Genomic DNA, 25,017 nt, shown 5'->3' with positions numbered 1-25,017 from the left:
GAAAATAGCATGTTTTTATCAGTGAGCTGTCTTCAGTGCATTTTTATGTATCTTTTATTCTGATACCCAAGCAATAATGTCTCATTAGCAACAAATCCGATTTAAAGCAAGCAATGAAGTACTTAACACTCAGTGCATGAAGAATGAATTCATAAATCAAATCTAATTAAAGGCTTTTATCCAAGCCCATTAATCCCATTAGGCTGACTGAACCATGAAGTTGCCTTCAGAACTAATAGTTATTTCACAGTTTAAAATTTGTCACCTGCCTTTCTGCAAGACAGTGACATAATTTCTACAGACTAAAGGTTACAGTATATGATTTACAGCTTTTATATGAAAATATACTTTATATATAAGGGGTTAGAACGTATCCAGACTTTTCTTATTTTAAAGGGTGTCAACACCTACCTGCAGAGTTAACAGTCCTCTGCAGAGAAATGCGCGTACAACTGCAATCTCATTCATTGGAGGGCAATACTTTCCCAGTATAGGTGGTGTCATGCATGGAAAGCATGTTTGAGCACAAAAGTGATTAAATTCCCCGCAATGAAGAGCAATGAGGCTGTGGGTATGCACTCAAGGATAATGCACTTAGTCAAAGATGTTGACTAAGATGAGAATACGTCCCGTTCCAGTGTGTGACAGTGGGTGTAGCTGTCCAGAAAGTACCAGAAAGGTCTGAATGATGCGTCGAAGTCTGGAGCCCCGTGTACCACAGAAAACACTGCATCTACTGAGCAAGTGTGCTGGAACACTTTCACAGAGAGAAACTGGCACTGTAAATCAGCCCATATCAGTCTCCAGATCATTTCCGTGAACACTTTCAATGCAAGAATAAAAATGTCTGCATGTTTGTGCAAGCAGGGAATACTGAGCAGCAGGTGTAACAGGGCACTTGACTTTAAATGGGACCAGAGATGCAACCCTGGATCTCAGTACCTAGAGTTGGATTCAGGCTCACCAGATTTGTTTGTCTGTCTGCGTGTTGTGTGATCTCAGGGTCTGGAAAGTGCCTGAGAAAAGGCGGACTGAATCCCATCCAGGAACGAGCCCAGCTTCACACTGGGGGCCGTGACGAGGGCTCTCAGCGCAATGGAGATCGCAGCTGCTGGAGAAGGCACTGAGTGGACTGGAGCCGGGACGATGGCTGAGGGAGGCTGATTGAATTCCGGCTGGGGATGAGCTGCACGTTTACTCCCAACCCTCAGCCACACGTACCCTCAGATCGAATGAGCCCTGATATGTGATCAACACAAATATGAAATGTTTAGCATCTGCAATGAGATGGTGTCAGTGGAGACATGAAAGGTGGTGTATTCATTCATCGCACACTTACCAGTGACGAAACATGAATTCACCAGTTGGAAACTGAAACCACTACAGATCACATTCACTGTCTTTTGGGACTGGCAGGGAATACTCATAACTGACTACCTCCAGCCCAAAAACACTGTCAATGAATACTGCTAACATACAACCTTTGAAAAAAAACTTCATTTCATCAACTGGGAACATTACAGTTTGCAATCTGTGACAATCTCTCCATCATTGCAACACTCAGCTACGTATTGCTTGTGAAACAATAACACAGCCAGGGACCCTGTGTTCTCGCTTCACCTACATTTGGACCTGTTACAATATGACACACCATATGTCTTTTTATAGTCTCCATTGGAAACTGGTTCAAAAGATGTGTGCGCAACACATATACATTTTATTATACCAGTGGAGGAAATGCATTTTAATGGATGGGAATACTAATGAGTGAAACTGCATACATTGTGTCTCTCATTTGTCAAGTATAAATAGCAAAGCATTTATACTCACGGTGCAGAAAAAAAATCCGAACGCTCTCCACAAGATCCTTGTATAAGCGCATCCCTACAAACACATACAGTATGCACAGTGCTTTATCTGCAACTATTATCATCATTACACTTTGCACTAGGTGAATATATAATATTATGAAAAGCCTTATAGTACATTGTTCTTGTTGTTTAGACTCTAACATCAGGTCAGACATGAACCATCGATGAAAAGTGCAGCTCCTCTGTCAACTGTATATCGGCTATTACTAAGCAGTTAAGATGACAATGCTGGTTCATCTAAATTGACTGAAACAACCGCTGCTTGTTTGTTCTTTTGGGTACACTGCTATAATCTGATGTGATCCAAGCATATTCACAAATAAGGCAGGAACACAAGGATCCTTTGTTTCTGGGTGATGGGAGAAAACAAAGGTTTAATATTACAACTTAATTGTAAGTGCAATTTTGTACAGTAGTTCTGTGAGTACTAATCAACCTTTTCCCTACAGACTGATTAGTACTGACAGTACGGCAAAATTTAAAAGATTACAGAAGGTATCTGGTTTTCATTGCTATACTTCAATAGCACATTATGGTGAACTTTGGAAACCTTCTTACATAACTTATGAATGTGCAGTAATTCTCTATTTTACACTGCATATTTTTCTCAGACTTTTATGCACAAGAAGAAGTATTCAAATAGGAAGCTAGATTTTGTCCAAAATAAACAGCTAAAATGACAACTAACAGACTGAAATCAATAGTAAAGGGTCCTTTGGATCTTTTACTGAATGTAGTCTTAATAATAATACCTTCATAGAGGCTTCATATTATAACAACACTCAGACCAAATTATGACCATTCTTACAAAATACAAAAGTACTGTATATACTGTATGCTTTGAAGTAACTCAAACCTTTACCCTAAAACTAACACAATCCAAATTCTAGCACTGAAACATTTCAAAGGTCTAAATCTAAAACAGGTTTTATATGTTATGTATATAATATGAACTGTGACAAATGTTATGAACACTTGTGTATCTGTCTTGTCTTTTTTGCCCAACAGATACAGTACGTCAATAGTGGTAAAGGGATATGAATTTCGTGATAACATTGTGTGTAACTTTTAATGAAACATTCTGTAGGATGCTGTAAATCTCCCTAATTGCAAGAACATGTGCACATTACTCTGTCCCTAAGTAAAGGAGATTAGATTGCAAATGGGCCACTTCCAATCCCAAAGCTAGTCCGAATGAAGGCATGCCTAGTTCACCCTTTAAACAGATAGTAGCAGGGGAAATCTCCTTATTCAGTCGAACCCATTTGGCCACCCAATACCATCATCCTTCTTACAGGCGGATGCCAGAATACTAACCTAACCAGTTAGTTTTAAATCCTGCTCCCCTGTGTTGCAACTAATCTCGCCCTGAGACTTTGCATCTCACTGTCAGGAACACTTGTGAGGTTCTGTGTAGACAATTACTGCCTACTCTGAGTGTCTATTTATACTGAGCGTGAGTTCACAGGTGTAGTGAATGTGAGTGTGAGTTCACCAATTTCTTGATTTCCTCATGAAAATGTCAGATTTTCCTCTTTGGGCATGTCTCAATATCGCCCTCTGGTGACTGAGGTCTATTTCTACACTCCTGATTTGGCTGTCCCACTACAGATGCAATAAAGATAGATAGATAAGACTTTATTGATCCCGAAGGGAAATTAATAAAGCCTAATGTAAAGTAAGTGTAACCAAATCAATAAATGTAAAATAACAGTAACAGGACTTCCTGCAGTATTCATTACACTATTCATTACCCTGTATACTTGGCATGTGATGAACTTGCAATCATATGTAGTGTTTTGTCCTGTATTCCACCCTGTGCTTCCAGGATTCCAGTAAGATTCTCCTAAAAAAAAAATTGCAGATAGGTGCAAATTACCGCTCATTCTAAGCTTTCCTTGGGACCCAAAATCCAGCACTGACGTAAAAAAATGTCTACTGTAAGTAGTGTGGGAATGTTAACCCTAACCCTAGGTCGAGTTTCAACAGAGCAATCCAGCCATCTGTCCCTGAAGCCCTCCAGCCATCAGAATTGATGTTAATCCTCAAACCATAAAGTATTGGTATAAAACTAGCAAAAACATCGAAAAAAGCTCTCAGAAATTGATGTACTTCAATAAAGTTTCTCCTTTAGTAAAATTTTAAATTAGCTGAAATATAGTGTAAAAATGGTATTGAAATCAACAGGCATTTCAGGCCAGTGTAGGTTTTGGGTTACAAGAACTATTAACTGTTGACTCCAATTATACATCTAGTTGCAAGTTAAATGACAAAATTAAGAGAGTTTACCCAGTAAAACAGGGTTCCTTACAACTTTTGATCTGACTCAGATTGGAATTCAATTCCTGAACACTGCAATATACAACACACAGAAGGTGGCCAAAACTCACAGAAAAAAAAAGTTGCAGATACAAACAAATTACCACTTGTTCTAAACTTTCCTTGGGGCCCAAAATCCAGCACTAAGCGTAATAAAGTGTCTAAGTAGTGTTAACCCTAACCTTAGCTGGGGTTTCAAGCAGAGCAATCCCACAGCTACTCCGGGTAGCAGTGACTCTTACCAGCAATAAGTGGCTGTCTCCTGATGGATAGATAGTAAAAGCTTATTACAGCATATCTCTAATGATTATCAGTTAAACAAAACAGCTGAGTTTGAGTAACACTGTAGATCAGTAATCAGAAACATTATTATATCTCTTACATTAATTTAACCTAATCAATCTTTTTGGAAATTCTAGTCATCCATAATTTCCTTTGTTTTCATGTTTTTTACTTGCTTCAGAGAAATAAGTTCATAATTAAGGATCAGTATGAAGTGCACTGTTTGGTTCATTGTGTTGTAGGGAAAATCCCCAAGAGAAGGTTTTGAGGTGAAATCTTGCTTGACCTCAAAGTAAACACAACCATAATGGAGAAATTCTTTCTACTTAAGTACAGATAACAAAATAATGCTTAATACAGTTCAAGGGGAACTGCAGTCCACATTTCTCAAACCAGTTATTAAATCGGAGTAAAAAAAATATTTGACCATATAATTTTTTTTACGAATGTTAATTTAAGTACAAAATTGTGATCTTTGTAAAAGAACTGTAAGTGACCATTTTGTCGCAAACCCCTGTGTGGATTGTGACGTTATGTAGCCCTTCCTGCTCGCTAGTCCCTGTAATGACTAATATACTGTAATGCGATGTACGAGCGAATTAAGTACAGGTTGTGCTGCAGATATTTCACCACAGAAATGTTCCAACGTGATCTGCATGCAAAGTTAAATTCCATTTATCTGCAAAACTGTCTTGAAGTCGAGAGCAATATTTCTATTGGACTAAAAGAGATGTATTCACAAGCCTGCTTGTTTACAACGTCATAAGGCCCCGCAGGTCATCGGGAGTTTGTTGCCTCGTTTTGAACGCTGTGCCTCCCTGGAAATTTTGTACATTTTACTTTTATTGTGGTTTGGAATCCACTCATCAATGCTGACTCTTTCGAACTGAAATATATATATTTTTTAAATATACATTTCTGAAATATAAGAATAGTGTTGTAGTTCTTAAGTCATTTCACATATTAGATCATGATGGAATCATTGATTCCTGTTATAAATGGTGAGTAAATCCAGAATTGAAACTATCTGAAAAATTATTACTATATGTATAAAGATGTACTGCATATAAAGTGAAAAGAGAGTTGCCACAGTGTTGCAACATGTATAATGCATAATACAAAACATTGGATTGGTGCTTGAGAAAAGTGCTTTTAACTGTGTAAAAAGGGACATGACTACAGAGCAGTATCAAAGAACTCTGGAGTATCAAAGTCCACAATCAAGGCAACATCCAAGATGTTCAAAGAAAATTATAAGTTTGTCAGGCAGGAGACTTATCCAATCAACTAAAAATACTCTCACTGAGGCTGGAAGCCATGACTTAATGATTTAAAACAGCAGGAACAGCATTACATTAAAAAAAAAACTGTCCAAAGACATCTAAAGAGAGAAGGGCTGTGAGCACACAGGCCTTACCTGTGGTAAAGAATATTAAGCAAACAAAAGTGACATTTGCCAAGTATGAAAAGAATAGGATATTGTTACGCGTCAGCGTATCAGAAGGTTTAAATTATACCTCGCAATGCACCATTCTTGAAGTTAAGACAATGGGTATTCTTTGTAGCATTTGTTCAGCTGTCACTTATCTTGTCACGTAAAGCAGACACAATAGCCAACCATCCAGGGGGCCAAGCAATTGTATACATTTTTAACGAAGACTTACTGTAAGGGCAATATATTTAATCATTAAATTAGCTTTAGAATAGAAATAGAAAAAATGGAACTGTTGAACAGGGAGACAGCTACAAAGCAATGGAATCTAGAAACATGGCTAACAGAGAGTGATGGTAAATAATAGAATAATTACTGGATAGTCAGCACTTCAAAAAGGATATAGAAGAGACAGAGGTGTGGCTCTATACATTAAAAAGAGCATGAAGGCACAGGAACATTGGACTCGCAGTTCCCAGCCCTGCAGCCCTGGATCTCGGGGACCACTATCACTTCCGTTTTCTGTTTTCGGTGACCTGTAAATCTCCAGCACTAACTGGTGACATTAAACAAACAAAAGATCAATCAGATTTGGGGTTTACATTTTTCTCATCCCAAAGTTTTACCCTACTTCAAGGCGACTGTCTTCAACAGCTTCATTGTACAGAACTTTAATCAGCATCTCCTCAGATTGCTTACCCCAATTTGTAACTAAACAGCTCTTAATAGGTTATCAATTTATGATGAGCAGACACAGATGGAAATGACAGTGAATTATCCTGCCAAAATGAGCCCTTTTCCCTTTCAGCTGGTGACATTTCCCGCCAACACACCTGAGTGAAGACAGCTCTGAAATTCAGAAGCTGATGCCGGGATAATATCAATTCCCAATCCCATTCAATCTGTTAATGGGTGAAAAAAACTAAAAATGTTATAAATAGAAAACTAATATCAGCCTGTGATGAAAACCTTGGCTGGAGCAAAAACCAGAAAACATACCGGAACTAGATGAATCAAGCATCTCAGACACTATTTGTCCACCAAACTCGAGCTTGGATTATCAAATCTATTTGATGAAATACTATGAATTAGTAACGTGTAAAGGAAGAGATGGTTATCACTGATATCATTCCTACCCATAGGAATGTCAACACCAAAAACTGAAATGATACCCATTTCTAATGACTACTTTCTTACTCTGTTTATCAGAGCACCTACTAATAGAAATATCCCCGTTGGTCTAGTCTTCTCAAACAATCAAACAGAGTATTGACAAAAAGAGGTGGCAGAACTACTAGAGAGCTATGATAATATGATCGGCTTTAAAATATACTATGAAGCTGTACAGTCTGGATCCAGTTACAATTTCAGAAAGTAGGCTTTAAAGGAAAGAGAGAGCTTACAAGAAGCAGAATCGGACAGAATACATACCAGATCAGTAGATTAAAGACATTCTGCTTAAAGTACAGATCCAAATGGTAGAACAAATCAAGAACAATATAAGGAGAAAGAAAGCACTTTATAAAATGAGAAAAAGAACAGTATCTATTTTAAAGGAAAGTAATACAATGAAAGGCAAGCAAGAGATAAAAGGGTATTAGAAAGCTAAGAGAGGCAGAAGGAATATTGCCATGTAGCCTAAAATATTTTTTTCTGTATTACAAGATCAAAAGAATAGTACAGAATGAAATGTTACAAGGATTAAAATGGGACACTTTTAGATGATTAAAGGAAAATGGATGATGTGTTAAATGAATATTTTACTCAGGACTTTACCAAGGAAGAAATCAGTAACATGTCTAAAAGTGAGGAATGACTAAACTCTGTTTTCTATAATATTAGCATAGGAGGAAGAGTGGTTACAGGTACTGGAAGCACTTAAGATAGACAGCATGAGGGTATACTACCATTTGTAATTAAGGAAACAAAATTAATGAAGAAACGGGGATGGTCACTTTCCTGTAGGTTCCACCATTATACCCTTATAACTTTTTTACCTAATACCTGGGCTTTTTGTTAACTACTAACTACTCATGACTTCTAGGGAAAGAGACAGCTGTTCTTTTGCGACCTCAAAAAGGGAAGTGGTCTACATAGGACTCTGTAAAAAAAGAGCATTTATGGGGTGCAAGAAAAACCCCATTAATACAAGTGGATGGTCACTGCCTTAGTTCTCTTCCTATTACTCCAAGTCAACAGCAGCCATAATCAGGTCTTTCTTTATGGTAGTTAGTAGCTAACTAATCCAAGGATCTCTTCCAGCAGTTTATTAAAAGCAGCCAGGATATCAGCTTCACCTGACTAGGTGACTCTGGGGTCAATAAATCTTCTTATGGTCAAAATGTCATAGGAACAGTTTTTTTTTGCTTCTGTTTAAATCTCATTATATTATCAGAAAATGTCTAAGAGACATCTGGCCAGGTTGAAATTGTATAGAAAAAAAATGTTGATTATTTTGGATCAAACACAATACTATAAGGAAACCAAATACTCTCTTTAATTTGAAAATAGACTGATGGATTCACCGCTGACAATAAATATTTTTTTTTTTGCTAAATGTGGGACCATCGCAATTTAAAATGCTGCCAAATTCATTATAGCACAGCGTATAATGAACACTGTGAAGACCCTGAAAGACCTGGAAAAAGAAAAACAGAAGGACTAGGGCACACAGGGCTCTGCTGAATGCTCTGATAACCACAGCAGACTGGCTAGACCTGACTTCAGCAGGACCGATGTGGGTTTGAGGTACAGACACTTTAAATTAATGATGCCATCATAGCTGCAACAGCTGGGCCTACTGGTAAGCAATTGCTCTAAAGGTCAGTAATCAGATGGTCAGAAGCAGTGACCTACCATCCTGCCTGAAGTCCAGGGCAAGCGGCCACCTACTGGGTCAGAACAGATGCTATAGAGAATCAAGACCAACATGCCAGCAGAGTGCAAAAATTTTAAATAAAACAAAACCACAAAATGTTGTCTAGCCATCATAATCTTCACAACTTTAGTTTTTACTGTATGATATTAGTTATGATTATTGGCAAAAAAACATAACCACTGATATGAAGAATACATACAGCGGTGTGTAAAAGAAGTACGCCTCGTGAAAAGGTTCGTCTTTTTTTTTACATTTTTGGACAAAAGGATATTCGATCGTCATTTCATCAATGATAGACAAAGGTGCTCTAATTTTTAAAAATAACACTGAAAAACATTTTGCACTCATCTTTACTATTTAAATAAACAGAAATGCAATTTCCTTGTGTGGAAAAAGAACACCCCTACTTTTATTATTGCATCAAATGCCTAAAATTAGAATCAGGTGCACCAAAACAGGTGCAAATGATTAGAACATCATTAGAGAGTAACTTGGAGGGCACTGCCTTATATAAACATCAGAAACCTGTGGTCTCGTTTGGTCTTAGCAATTGAGGTGTGTGGCTACATCATGCCAAGATCAAAAGAGCTCTCTCAGGCCCTCATAGATTGTTGATGCCTATCAGTCTGGGAAGGGTTTTAAAGCCATTTCCAAGCAATTTGTAGTCAATCACTCCACTGCCCGAAAGATCATCTACAAATGGGGAAAATTTCAAACCACTGGCAATCTTAAACCCTTCTCGCCTTAGGGGGGGTGTATTCCCCGCCTTTCTCCTGGCTGTGCAATGTAGGTGCCCACAGGTTCCTGTCAACAGAGGCCGCCAGACCCATCACAGAACAGCAAGCTCACATGGAAGGGGTAACATGCCACAATGGCATTTTGAAATTAATATCCATGGCTTGTCTGTTAATCATAACATGCCAGAAGAAACTCTGAAAATCTGGATGTGTTATTCAGAAGAATATAAAATGTATAGCAGGAAACAACATTTTACCTCTGTAAACAATTTTTACATATTTTCAAGCTGAAGTGACTAATATAAAGCTTGTAAATTTAGCAGACTGATTGACTTGCTGTGTTTAAATATTCCAAGACTACTTAAACAAAAAATTTACTCAACCACTGTCAAAGTTGCCAGAAGAGATACTCATAAGACTTGAATACCAAACACAAAGTGCACCATATGGGAGTTTGAATTATTCATATAAAATCACAAACAAGACTTTCAAACACAATCTGAAACTCATTTTGTATGGAGTACAGCCCGAAAGGTGTTTGTGACCCATAGTTCAATTTACAGCTTCCAGGAGTCTATTATTTACACCCATTTACACCTTTTGTATATGGAAAACACATAGGTGTCACAGCACATAACTCCCCGTTGGTTTCGAACCTGAAGGTCAAAGCATCATTCACTGCTGTTTAAAGAACAGATACTGTAATTCTGTAAGGCAGAGCTGAGCAGAAGCACATTTAATTTACACTTTTTCGGGGTTACTAGACACCCTTACCTCAAAGGCCCAGTGCCAGTGTAACAACCACGAGGAAAATCATGTAAGAAAGCAGGTGCAAATATGAACAAAAGAGAGGTTACAAATGAGAGGAGGCCAATTGACCCACACAACTCGTTCGGCTGCTAGTAGCTGAAGCAGCTAACTGATACAAGAATCTAATCCAGCCATTTCTTAACGAACGTTAGGGTATCTGCTTGGACAACATGGCTCCACACAGTGTGGCAGTGGCAACCGTAAGAACCAGCAGGAAAGGACGTGGTTAACGATCAGGGGTAAAGGTGCATTCCCGCTGGAAGGCAAAGAAGAGAAACGCAATGTTTCAGCTGGGGGGCCTTCTTCAGGTGTGCGGAAGAGGGCCGGGGTAGCAGGTTAACGAGGTGAAGGAGAACAGGAGACAGAGCAGGTGAGAAGGGGCGGGGAGCAGTGGGGAAAGGGGAATAAATCAGGCGAGAATGAGCGTCCAAACTTGGGGAGAACACCCAAAGAAGGCTCCATGGCTGAAGTGCGGTGTTTCCTTTCTTCACGTCTCAGCACTGTACGCCCCCGTTACCGGTCCCGGCGCACCCTGAAGCATGCTACTGTACTTGTGCGCTGTTCAAGATTGACAGCACTCGTCTGTACCTGCAGCAGATGAAGCAGTCTTCCTCCCGCTGCCGTTTCGCCATCATCTTCACAATCTTGTATGAAGGTCTGCTTGTCTTCACAGTATATTCTGGAATATAAACGATAAAAATGAAGTGGACTGCTTTGAGTAAATCAAGCATGAGGAATGGATGTCAAATTTCCCCTCTCACATCACATCCACTGTTACACTGACTGATTATTTTTAAGATAAGACATTCATATAATTCCACAAGTCATCAAATTTGCCTTTTAGCAACCTTTGGAAGATGTTGAGGTTCTTACATTATCCTCAGTACCATAACAATAACTTAACTGTATTTAACTTGGAACTTGCAAGTAATTTGCTCCATTAATGGGATTAAAGGTCCTGCAGAACAGAAATGTTTTTTTTAAATAACCGTGAGGCATCCGACTGAATGCAATTCAGAAATAAGTAATAATATTTTTTCTATGGAAAATGTAAGCAGAAAAGTTCCAGCAGATAAAATAACACTGTTTATGATCATCTGTAAAAAAAAAAGGCAACATGAAATACTTTAAATTTGAATTTCCCATACTCAACAGCAGCAGGGTTCCCAGAATGAAAGCTGTGGTTGGCAATAGTATCACAAGCAGTTCCTAAACAGTGCAATTGCTTAGTTTTCCAACACTGGCTCAAAAAAATCATAATACCGAACTATCAGACACTGCTGTTTCCTTGCCTACTGTTTGATGTTGAGCCATCAAAAATAATCTGTGAATATAATCTCAGTGTTGAAGCTGTTCATTTTAAACTTGTAAAGCTCTGTATCAAAATGTTGCATGTATAAGCTGTGCTAAACGATCAAGACTTTCTTTGCAATGCTCAAAGCTAGACGTTGGTCGCTCAGTTAGTTATTTAAGCCCTCTACACATAAAAACAGGTCACAGTGATCAACTGGGTAGGTAAGATAAGGCTTACTTCGGAGATACTGCTGTTCTCTTTTAATCTATATTAAAAGTTCTCTTTTTTTATATATGATCATTTCCCTTTGTTTAAAGGGGGAACATGAGTCTTACAAAAGCTACAAGTAAACAGCCATTGTGTATCATGATTATTTGGTTAATAGCTGAATGATACAAAAAGTTCTCATTTAGTCCTTTTGTGAAAAATAATAATTCCTTACACTTATATAGAGCTTTTCTGGACACCACTCAAAGCGCTTTACAGGTACAGGTGGCTCCACCACCAACAATGTGCAGCCCCACCTGGATGATGCAACGGCAGCCATAGTGCACCAGAACACTCACCACACACCAGCTCTCAGTGGGGAGGACAGCAGAGTGATGAAGCCAGTTCAGAGATGGGGATTAATTGGTGGCCATGGTTGTTAAAGGCCAGGGGGAAATTTGCCCAGGATGCCAGAGTAATACCCATACTCTTTTCGAGAAACACCTTGGAATTTTTAATGACTACAGAGTCAGGACCTCAGTTTTACGTCTCATCCAAAGATTGGCACCTTTATACAGAATAGTGTCCCCATCACTATACTGGGGCATTAGGGTGGCGCAGCGTGAGTGCCCCCTACTGGTCCCACTACCACCTCTTCCAGCAGCAACCTTAGTTTTTCGCAGGAGGTCTCCCATCCAGGTACTGAGCAGGCTCACACCTGCTGAGCTTCAGTGGGCTGCCAGTTGTGATTTGCAGGGTGATATGGCTATATTTAACATTATATTGGAATTACTTAAATTTTCTGACTCTTCTTTTTTGGTATAAAATGTATTAAAAAAACATTTATTGTGATGGCTAGGTCTTGTGGTCTATTTGAATGACTCCAGTCAGTAAATATGATATATGCACCCCAAACCAAGCTCTTCAAGGTTAACTTTGTATCAAAGTTTTGAAATCCAACAAATTTTGCTCTTTGCAGATATTCCTCTATGACTGAAAGAAAAACTACTGGTATTACTTTTTTTTTAAATATTTCTTTTACAGTTTGTCAAAGTAATTAGTTTCCAGAATTAGCCTTGAAGAACCTGGTTAAGAATTAATTTCTTTACTCTCTGCCAGACTAAATTCTAAATGACAGTTACACTCATAAGAAAGATGCCAGCTTCCCACCTTTTACTTTTTCAAAACATCTTGAACAGGTGTGAGAATATTCTTAGAATAAAACTTGTATACAGTATTGTCTTAAAAAAAAAATTGCAGCAACCGCCTTTGTTTTCAAATAAAATGATCTATTTTTTCTCAGACACTACAGCTTCAAAGAATACAGTATGTTACAGTCCAGTCATTACAAAACATGCTGCAGTGTAACAATCGCAAAAATGTGCATCTCACATAAAAGGTCAAGTCTGAAGCAGATGTAGAAAAGCTACAGAATGAAAATAACAAAGCTTGACAGAAGACTGTCTTCGGTTTGTGCAATTCCAATGCTCTTTTGTGCCATAACCTACAATGCTAGAGTTCAGCCTCAAATGCAATCACCGGTTGCCATTAGCTGTTGCTAAGGAAAACCTGTTTATTTAAAAGATCTTGGAGAAATTACGGTGGAGAAGAAATGTCTAAATTCTTTCAGACACAACAGAAGACAGGATTGCAGCATGGATGAACATTTTTTTCAAACATAAATAAAGGAGATAACAAAAATAACAATAAAAAGGAATACAAAAATACTACAATCTCCTGACCTATCAACACAAGTTTGACAGCTGCAGTAGAAACCCCAAGTAACAAGGGCTTGACTGACTGCATCATTAGCAGCACAACAAGCCCCCATCATCCACCTACCAGCTGCATGAATTTGAACCCCTGTGTTCCATATAAATTATATCAAGACAGACCAGGATCCAAGCAGTGTAGAGCGTCCCAGCTCAGTGCAATTTTAGCTGCAGGCAGACCAGCCAAGCCAAATCAATTTCTGCAAAAGGCTTAATTTGGATGCATCTAGCAGGAGTAGTGAGGACAGGGAATAACCAGTTTTTTTAATAATGAACAAAGATGATGGAAATGTTTCATTCATGGAGCAGATGTTAATGATCCTATTTCTGAACTTCTTGGGCCACAACTACAGCGGGACATTATTATGTTGCTGATTGTCTACACAGTCCATGAGGGTCTGGATATTCCAGTTTCAAAATTTTTATATTCTAGCATTTTTTCTACTACGGGAAGGTAATTCCTCAGAACATGGCTATCTCTTCAGGATTGATGAGACAGACTGTGTTTACCATTTCTAATCTCAGTTAAACCTGCCAATTGCATGCCACATCATGACTATCCTGCCCTAATCACAATCAGCTGATTGCCAAAGATCTTGGTGGTGGGGACTGAAAAAGCCTGTTACATGTTTTTTTTGTGGAGAAACAGCAACTTCTACATATTTCTTGATCAAATAGCATGTAGACCAAGATGACTGGAGGTTTCTTTTTGTTGCAGCCTTCAAAACAAAAGCTGTTCCTGGTTCAGATATTTCTCAATGGCAGAACTGGTACCACTTCTCCTTACACCTGTTCTCCAGTTTAAGGACTTGGGTACAAGATCCTCATGTGCTGAGTATCCTGGAGGCAGCAATCCAAAGACACCTTCATGGAAACTAATGTGGCTGAATGACTTGAGGTGTAATTCTGCACTTTATCTCTTGGGTGCTGTTCCAACTCTACTCATTGTCCAGGTTCAAACTGGATTTCTGAACTGTAAAATTTAAAAAAAGTAAACAATGCAAAATGTGTAGTTTATATGCATGGCATCTGAAAGCACTTCCCCCATTCTAATCGCCTGGCAAACAAAATATTCATAACTGTGGAGGCACAAAGTTAATAATTGGCCTACAGAAGCCAACTGAATTTCCAATTCAATCATTTTCTTGCAACAAAATTTATTCATTAAACAACTTTCAAAGAGGTAGCTGCGTCAGCACGCGTAGGCTGCAAAGGAACAAGCAAAGGTTTATTCTATGCTGAAAAGAGAAGAAAAGAAAAATTTTGGCTGTGGAGCTGACCCGAAGAAGGCTCCCCAGCCGAAATGTTGTGTTTCTTTTCTTCTCTTTTCAGTATTAAATAACTTCAGTGACTGTGCCCCATAGAATGTGGAGGTCATCGACCAAACTACTGCTGCATTAAAGACATTTAACTTCATACTGAACCAAAATGTCTCAGTTGCACAGAGTGTGATATTTAAATGCCAAGTGGGACCACAGAAGGATTTATCTGTTGAAATGCATCAACAGAAATTGATATGGTGATGTGGTGAGTACCATGAATCTAGAACCTACAACTCATCTACATCCTATGATGATGTGAAGAGACACAGTCTGCGAGAATCGGTGGATCATAAGCGCCACGGGGTAAAGCCATGTTACCAGTGAATTGTTCTCTGGGAAGAAGTGCAGCAAAGATACCTCCTCCAAATGAACAGAACATGACTGTGTCCTTCTTTCAAAAGGAGCTGTCTCAATGTGTGTACTAGACAAAGCTGAAAATGAATACCTCACCTGGGGCTTGATGCAGCCTCCAGTAGAGCAATCACCATTCATCCATGTGTCCTCTCAACAAATAATAAAGTCTCACTGTGCCAGATTTGCAATCCACTTAAAGATGGCTTTTGTTGGGAATCAAACAAGATCATTGTGCTCTGATCCCTCCAGATCTCCAGATGGGTATGTCTGTGCCTTTTGACATATAAACCAATTGCTGTATGTATCATCTGGTTTTACCCGAGTAGGGTAACAAAATGTTAAAAAAGGGGACTGTTAATAGGAGCTCTAGACTACCATTCTGGTATACAAGTCAAGTGACTTTATTTCCGTTAGTCTGGGCTTCTCTTGTTTGGTTCACAATTTTTTTTTAATTAACAATTCATTCTTTTCCGATTCATCACAAAATAGATCTAGCTTTGCTAAAGAAAATAAAAAGCCTCCATTTTTTGTTCAATATGTGCTCTACTGCAGAGGGGATATGACTAGTTTTACGTGGAAAATAAAATAGCAAGAAAGCAAATATTATTTTTACTGTTTTCAAACACTATGCCATGATACTACACATTGTATAAGTCTTTTTCAATATCTTTCACATAATATCACATTTGTGCTCTGACACATCCTCTTGAATCAGGGGGATAGATAATTTGTAGACTGTTAATCAGGCTTTAGATAGATATTTTATTGATCCCGTGACGGAAATTGCAGTGCAACAGCAGCTTAACACAGCAACAGTGTAACGGATTATACAATAATAATAATACAATACATACAATACAATCAGTTCAGTGAGAAGTGCACTAAGAAGAGTTACTCACAGTTCAGAACACACACAGAACAAACTAGAACAGAACAGTACACAAAAAAGTCGTATTGCACAATATGAATATAAATATAAATGTATTGCACAGGTCCCTGGCTTATATTGCACAAAAATGGTTGTAAACGGGAAAAGAAAAAGAACAGATGTATCAGTTTACTGTTCAGTCCAGAAACAGGTCACTGTCAATGTTGCCTCTGCCCAGACGCAAGGTGGATGCGTTGTACAGTCTTATGGCAGAAGGCAAGAATGACCTTCTGTAGCGCTCCCTGTCGCACCATGGATGAATCAGTCTATTGCTGAACGTGTTCTTCATTTCTACAAGCATGTCATAGAGGGGATGGGAGACGTTGTCCATGATGGCCTCTAGTTTGGAAACCATTCTCCTCTCTGCCACTACCTCCAGGGGGTCCAGGCCAGACCCAATGACGGAGCTTGCTCTTCTGATGAGCTTGTTAAGCCTGTTAGCATCCCCTGCTCTAATCCCAGAGCCCCAGCATACCACCAGGTAGAAAATGGCGCTCGCCACCACCGACTGATAGAACATATGTAGCATCTTACTACATACATTGAAGGACCTGAGCCTCCTCAAGAAGTAAAGTCAGCTCTGACCCTTCTTGTAAATGGCCTCGATCTTCTTAGACCATTCCAGTCTATCGTTGATGTGCACTCCCAGGTACTTGTACGAGTCCACCATCTCCACGCCACTCCTATGGATGTAGACAGGAGTAGATTTGACCTTTTTCCTCCTGAAATCTACCACCAGTTCCTTCGTCTTTGTTACATTCAATTGCAGGTGGTTCTCCCCACACCACTCCACAAAGCTGCTGACCAGTCCTCTGTACTCTTCCTCCTGCCCACCCTTGATACATCCCACAATTGCAGAGTTATCTGAGAACTTCTGCAGGTGGCACGACTTTGAGTTGTATTTAAAGTCCGAAGTATAAAGGGTGAATAGGAACGGAGAAAGAACCGTCCCCTGAGGAGCCCCTGTGTTACTTACTACCTGTTCAGACACACAGTTCTGAAGTCTCACAGACTGTGGTCTGCCTGTGAGATAGTCAGTGATCCACGAGATCATGGAGGCACTGACTTGCATCTCCTCCAGCTTCCTCCTTAGAAGTAAGGGCTGGATAGTATTGAAGGCACTGGAGAAGTCAAAAAACATAATCCTTACGGTGTTTCCAGCCTTGTCCAGGTGTGAGTAGGCCCTTTGCAGCATGTAGATGATTGCATCCTCCACACCAACACTGGGCTGGTAGGCGAACTGTAGGGTGTCCAGTGATGAACTAACCAGGGGTCTCAGGTGGGATAAGACCCGCCTCTCCAGTGTCTTCATGACATGAGAAAGCGCAACAGGTCGGTAGTCATTGAGGACAGAGGGGTGTCCTTTCTTCGGTACCGGGACCAGGCATGATGTCTTCCAGAGCACAGGGACTTTCTCCAAGTGCAGGCTCAGGTTGAACAGTCGCTGGAGCACTCCACTCAGCTGATCAGCACAAGCCCTCAGAACTCTGGGACAGATGTTATCTGGTCCTGTGGCCTTACCCTGGTGCAGCCTCTTTAGCTCCCTCTTCACCTGGTCAACCGTGATGGTCAGCCTGGCCTGGTAATGGTGCTCATAAAGCTGTCAGTGCTGCAGGTGTTAATGGCAGAGGTGTTGGAGAGTGGCAGCTGTGGGGGATGGGGGGTGAGTAGCAGTTGGGGGTTGTAGCTGTAGGCGGCCATGATTATGGGGGGATGGAGGAGGTGTTGGGCAGTCGCAGCTGTGAAGGGTTTAGCAAAGAGAACAAAGAACATAAAGACCCAAATGTATATACAGTAAGTCAATATATTAGCTATTAGAATGAAATTCTTGTCAACACATCCCTTCCATATTTTTCTTTTCAACTATGATTTCGGTATACTTTAATAGTTAAATGTCACCAGTCTCAGCTAATACAGCCCTCCCCGTGTAATGTCCTTTGTGACAATTTCTTATAGACCAATAGTGAACTGTAATTCTTTTCTAGCTTATACAATATTATAGATCACCAAATAATGACAGCCACCTATGTCATTTATTCACAATAACCTGAGATTCATTTGCTACATTCACTTCCAAAACAGGCTGAGGAGTTTCCAAAATAGTAAATTCCCACACAGCCTTCTGGCTGCTCTGTCAGACATGACTGATCATTGATGTTTTACTTATTTCATTCTTTTTATATTCTGGCCTTACTGGAATGGAAGAGATACTTTATTATTGTTCAGATATGATAAAGAAAGTACCCCAGAGAGAAAAAAAGAATCAGGAGTTAATCATATGTAAACAGCCTATAAGACTTCCCCAGTCTCTTCAGACAGCGATGGGTGTAAGAATCAGATATGATGTTTAAAATATGATGAAAGGTAAAACGACTGGCAATGCAAGGTGTAGGTCTGCAATACTGAACCATATGTTTTGTTCTTTCCTCTCCTATCTGAAAGTGAAAGCATCCCTTGTAATGTTGTTTCCGCTAATGAACTGCCACTTGCTATGAAACCACCATTTCTTGAAAACCTAAAGCAAAAGCATAAGAACTTGATTTAGATATTTTAGACCATCTGGCTGTTTTACGAGAGCTACAATACCCACTGCCTCCCTCTAGCATGGCTGTAGAAGTGTTGTATTACATTTCACAGTTTGAAATCACTGACTCCTGCCAGGTTCACTGATGCAGTCTCTGACTTTGACTCACACTTGTTTGATGTCCAGGCCAAATCCACAGAAGATTTGGTTGAGTTATACAGCAGGTCTCCGTCAAATATATGTGATAGCCCCCCGAGAAATCTCAGTCTTCTCATCTTCTTCTGAGCATTTGCACTTTGTGAAATCTGTGGGTTGCAAGTTAGAACACAGGGGGAGGGACAATGTGTTCTAGTGAGATTACGCGGAAGGACAGACATCTACAAGATAATTTCATTCTTTACTTTTATTGAGTCATCCCACACACCTTTTCTCAATCATTAACATCCATCCAGTATACAAAAGCCTCTTATTCGTGTCAAGGCTGCCTGGAGCGTATCCAAGAAGCACATGGTCCATGGCAGGACTGTGCCCTAGACTATACACCATTCCTTTACAGGACACTCACATCAGTACGCAGGGACAGCATACAGAATGAGTCTCAGTCCAGAATCAAACAAAAAAAAAAGTCCCAACAGCAGTGAGGTAGCAGCAGCAGTAAACACCACAAAGGAAAATCTAAATGGGTAATTTGATGTGCAGGATTTCTGCAAGCCAAATGTATATTGTCCCAGATATTGTCATAACGTATTCCTCCGCAACATCTCCATTCCTCCAAACATCTATTACACCTTCCCCTTCTCCCACAGTAACTGTGTGATGATTTCTATATTGGAGTTTTGGGGATTTCTTTCTCTTGATCTGAGAAGGTAGCTCAATCCACTTTTACTGACACAGTACGTGAAACTCTTCTCCACACCTTGTTGTCATGATCCGATTCTTACTTCTTTCTGTGTCCAAGCTTTTCAGTTCTTTGCTGATTTGTTATAATATGTAATAATGAGTCGCTGGGCTCTGGCACTGTCACATCATCACTCAAACTACTAGAACTCTTTTTAAAAATCTACATCCTGAAAGCTAACTTTTGGCCAAAGTCATACAGCATATCATAAAATCTTAACTGCATGGTCATTTTTAAAAAGCAGCTCTATGAACTCTCTCCATCACCTTTCATACAATTTCAGACAAAAGTGCTGCCTCTGACACTATTAATCATACAATCCTCCTAAATACAACCTAGTGGTTACCTAGACCTATGTGGGTAAAGTAACTCTGGGGTTACTTTAAATCGGTTTTAGTTTCTATCTCTCTGATCAAAAACAATTTCTGACAAATAGGATGCAGAGATTTTTAGACTTCAGCCACACGTTAGTATATGGATTGCAAATTTAGACACTATAAATGATATTAAGTCAGCTGTTAAAACATTTGTGAAGTATTATAGATGGAACAAGCCATCCTCTGCAAATAAATGTGTGGTCAGAGATATAGTTCAGTCTATGGCCAGCATTGGGGTTTTGTCACTAGCATGCCAATTAAACTAAAGGAAAAGCTGTTTATTACATTTGACACTATCAATACTTTAGTGGTATTCTACTCATCACCCAGTTATCACCACTCCTTTGCCTCATTTTCCTGGTCTGTCCTCTTTCTCAGCTCACCTGTAGTTGTCTCCAGCTGAAACATTTTGATTTCTCTTCTTTTCAGCATGAAAATGAACCTCTACTCTATACTCCTTTGCAGCTTACATTCTGACATAGGTCCCTGCTTGATAATATACTAATTTATGACACATTAGTAAATAGCATTTACAACCCCTAATCCAAAGGATTACAGACATTGTTTTCTTACTTCTGGTGTCCCACAAGGCTCAGTTCTGGGTCCTCTTCTATTCAGCCTCTAAATGTTATCACTTGGCCAGCTCATCTGCCGCCATGATGTCAACAACAAGGTTTTTACAGCCAAACAGTGACAAGATATGGTCATGCCTCTCTACACACTGCATGACACGTTCACAAAGTGAGACAAGCTCAGCAATTCAAATGAAAAAGCTTGGTGTACCTCTCAAACCCAGTGCTAAGATTTACAACCCATCTGAAACATGACAAGGCCTTTTTTCACTTGCACAACATTTCCTGTTTAAAACCTTTCTAATTCCCATCAGATTTAGTGTAACTGGCTTCTATATTACCGTTCTCGAGATAGGATTACTGGTTCCTATACTCCTGTTCTTCAGATAAGACCCTACCAATACCTTATTACAGGATTATTGTAATGGAGTACTTGCTGGTCCCTCTACATGCTATAGGTATGTTCAAACCATCAGCTTTTAGAAACAGAACTAAGTACTACATTCCTGATTTAACTTCCCTGCACTGGCTTCCTATTAAACTTAGAATTAATTTTAAAATCCTTATCTTGACATACAGTACCTGTATAAAAACATAAAGAATCCAGCTCCTTGCTGCCTACAACACAAATTGAGTTATTATATTCCTTCCTGATAACCACTCTTTGGATTCTGTTTTGCTATCTGTTCCCATCAGAAGACAACATGCAATGGGCAATAAATCTTTGTAAAATTATGTGCCAAAACCGTGGCATGCATAATACTCACAGCCCCATTAAAATGTTTTTGAAACTACCATTGCCAAATTTGTAATACAACTGGACATGTTTTTTTCAGTCTTTTAATTGTAAAGTGCTCAGAAATGTCCTGACATGAAAGGTGTCATTTCAAAATCAAATGATTAAATCCAATAATTCTAACACTTCTATAATTCATCAATGATTATATATGTTTTTTCTTTTCTATTTTAACAAGCTTATTTAGTTGATTTTTTAATATGCAGTAATGAAGTCATGGAGGTGATCTTGCCCGTTTTCACATACTTAGCTAAGAAAATAATCATAAATGTGAAGTTTATTCCATGCTAAAAAGAGAAGAAAGAAAACACAACGTTTCGGTTGTGGAGCCTTCTTCGGGTGTCAAGAAGAAGGCACCTGAAGAAGGCTTTACAGCTGAAAATTTGATAAATATGAGTTGCTGTATTTTACTATCTTCTTGATACCCTGAGGTGCTTTTCCACTTGGGCTCAGTTGAAATTTGCCGTAATTGCAAAAATGTGAAAATTGCCGCCAAACAAGACAGTCATCAACAAGAACAAGCAGAAATTATAATAGGAATGAGGATTTAAGGGGATGAACTGGCCAAAAATATCTGTTCATTATAAGTCAGTTTTGCATAATGCTTAGAATAAAACATACATGCCTTCTGGCACTGCTTACAAAAATGCAATATAACTTTGGCCAGAAGCATATTACAAATGTTCTAGCATTACAGTTAAGGGCGAAACACCTGTTTCTAATGCTAAGTACTGAATCCCAAAGTGCATTTCATCTCAAGTCACAGACATTGTAGAAAAATGCCTAAACCACCGTTTTATTCGCATTAAATGTACATAGTTTCTTTCCCTCATGGTTACATACCTGTAAGCATAAATATTGTGGGTGGCATTTCCAATCTTCTTATTTTGATGAAGTTTATTCAGGACCATTTTTACCTACAAAATCAAAGAAATGGACTAGATTATTTATACTATAGATTATTCTATTAATCTAGCAGACAAAAATCTGCACCTTAAACACTTTTGAATACAGTATGTGATTATGAAATCTTATGCAAACAATTATTATTATTGTTCTTGTTCTTTTCATTCACCAATGGCTTTCTAAGCCTGCTCGCACCCTGTTCACGATCTGAAATCTTTCCTAGAGCCCCCTGTTGGCTCTCTGATCTTCTTCTGCAGGCTGACAATGAGTACAATGAGGGTTTTAATTTCTACATTATAAAGAACACATTCAATGATTTCTTGGAATTTTAATGACAAGAACTGAAGGCCAATTAAGGTCGTCATTATGATGTGAACCAACATGTTTACTGACATCTGATTGTTCGTATGAGAACTTAGCCTTGCTTAGCTACTGGGAAATAATGGAACTGGATTGAAACCAGGGCCATATCACTGCTGGCAGAACTGAGAGACTAAAAAGATGCATTTTATGTTGAACAGGCTTAAAAGTGAAAGGATGTTTACAAACATAGAGTTCTGTCCGGTCAGAGGCTTCAGTAAGTCGCCCTGCACAGTTTCCATGTCCTGGGTACAGAATGAGGTCTGCTTCCTGGAGTCAGGCATTTCTGGAATCAGTGCCATTTGCCATTTGCCAACTGTAGCTGGGTTATCTCATCCGGCAGCGCTTACTTCGACAGCTGTTGTTGGGACTGGGTGGGAAAAGTATCTAGGGGACGTTCTCAGTTTTGCAAAACCACAAAACACACTCTAGATGAGGACATTCAGCATGAAACAATGTCACGGGAGTATCCATCCTCACAGCACACTATATCTGTAGGACAAAGCAGATACAGCTGCAAAGCTCTTACGGTACCAACACATTCACTCATACTACCAAAGCCTTTTCATCACTGTTTAAAGCTAAGAGGAACTTATACAGACATACATAATACATACTGTACAATGAGAGGAATTAAAAATGCAAGAAATACTGTTGTCTCCAAAACTCATTTGTTGCATTTTTTGACTCTCAGTATTATTAGGAATATACATATCAGTATAATCAGTATATAAAGGAATTTACTATACTTTAATTTTAAACAGTATGTATATGTTAAGATATTCATCTATTGCAGTGCAATTTTTGTATATTTTCTTGTTTAATATCGCAGTTGCCACAACACCTTTTAATAGCTTCACAGAATATGATTAAACAAACCTAATTAACTGTGTAATTAAGTTGTGCTGTATTTACATTAGCATTTATTCAAGTTTATTACTGTTGCTTAACCTGTGAGCACAAACAGTTCGGGAACGGAACTTGATTAGGTGAGTGTATCAGAGATGTGACACATCTTCTTTTTCACAGTTTAGATTTAACCTGACTTGATTCAAGCAATACGTTTAATAACAACAACTATCCTTCAATCTAATGTGCTTCTGTCTTTTCTCCAAGACCATTAAAGGTATTAGAATTGTTTCAAACAATATTATAATAATTAACAAAAAATATCCATTCAAACCTATTTAAAAACCTCCATTAATATTAATGGATTTCAGTCTGAAGCTATAACTCTAATTTCATTTAAGGCCTCTCGATATGGAAATCTATATTAAAATGTAGAAGTACTCCTTTTTTTCCACATAGGAAAAAAAATTAAAAAGGAACTAAAAAGACAATTAGAATAGCTGAGTTTTCATGAAAGGTTATACCACACCAATAACATGTTCTATGTGTGTAAAACAGCCATCCTCAGTTATTTTTCAATTCAGACAAAAGTCAGCCCTAATAATTTGCAAAGAGTCATCAGTGAGTACAATGTGATCTTCTTTATTAGAGAGGTGGTTCTGCCATTGTCAAACACTTGACAGGAGGTATAAATGACATAAATTCACATTATATAACCAGTACTTACCAGCTATTAAAACCAAAATGCTAATATAGAGAGCAAACAGAATCCTCAATTTAAATACGAAAATAATGAATCCTGTCTTACACAGATAATGTGTCAATGTGGATATGAATCACTGAGACATACCTGTATAATGCCTGACTGGAGAAAAATTATATAGTCTTTGACTATGAAAGTAGGGTTTTGGTCTTTCAAATATTGGCAAATTTACTTGAAATAGGTTCATTGCTGGTATTTCTGAGATTTTGTCATATTCAGATCATGATACCAAGCAAATAATCTACCCATAACTATCCATTTCTCCCTGGAAACGAATGCCTCATATGTATGCTCTTACATAAACCATACAGAGTAAAACTGTAACCTTCCCGAAAGCTACTAGCTGAAAGCTTTTCCCTACAGAAGCGTTTTTTTACTATATTCTGACCAATAATATCACTCCAGTTTTGTATTTTCGAATCTGTGTTGGGAGACCTTGCAAAGCGATGTGTTAAACACTACTTCAGAAATCCTATGCCAACCACAGTAGCTCCACAGGTGAGCTACTTGAAGAGAATAGCACAGTATTACCTAACTTTACATCCAGGCTTCAATTACAGATTGTCACTTCCCCTCACACTCATCATAAAACAGAATGAGGTATCCAGCATAATCAGAGTGCATTGTATATCACATAATCTCTCAATTTTAAACTCAAAATTACTAGGAAGAAATGCTAAATAAATTACCAGAAAACACTACAGGGCATGGAATAAATGGAATAAAACCAAGATAAGCCAAGGCAACAGGAACTGAATTTCAAAAG

General features: G+C 38.7%; 1 protein-coding gene across 1 annotated transcript in view; it reads right to left on the bottom strand.

The window, feature by feature from the left end:
- impact (impact RWD domain protein) overlaps positions 1–25,017 on the bottom strand; it is a 78,308-nt gene that overhangs the window by 17,443 nt on the left and 35,848 nt on the right. Inside the window, exons 8-9 of the mRNA XM_088918827.1 lie at positions 22,217–22,290; positions 10,918–11,008 (exon numbers count right to left, since the gene is read on the bottom strand). Of these exons, the coding sequence (XP_088774953.1) occupies positions 10,918–11,008; positions 22,217–22,290 (165 nt within the window). The remainder of the gene's footprint in view (positions 1–10,917; positions 11,009–22,216; positions 22,291–25,017) is intronic.

This window comes from Atractosteus spatula, chromosome 6, assembly GCF_055471065.1.
Source record: "Atractosteus spatula isolate fAtrSpa1 chromosome 6, fAtrSpa1.hap1, whole genome shotgun sequence".
NCBI classification, from domain to species: domain Eukaryota; kingdom Metazoa; phylum Chordata; class Actinopteri; order Semionotiformes; family Lepisosteidae; genus Atractosteus; species Atractosteus spatula.
The sequence above is the reverse complement of the archived record's forward strand: the minus strand, read 5'-3'. Positions and strand labels throughout refer to the sequence as shown.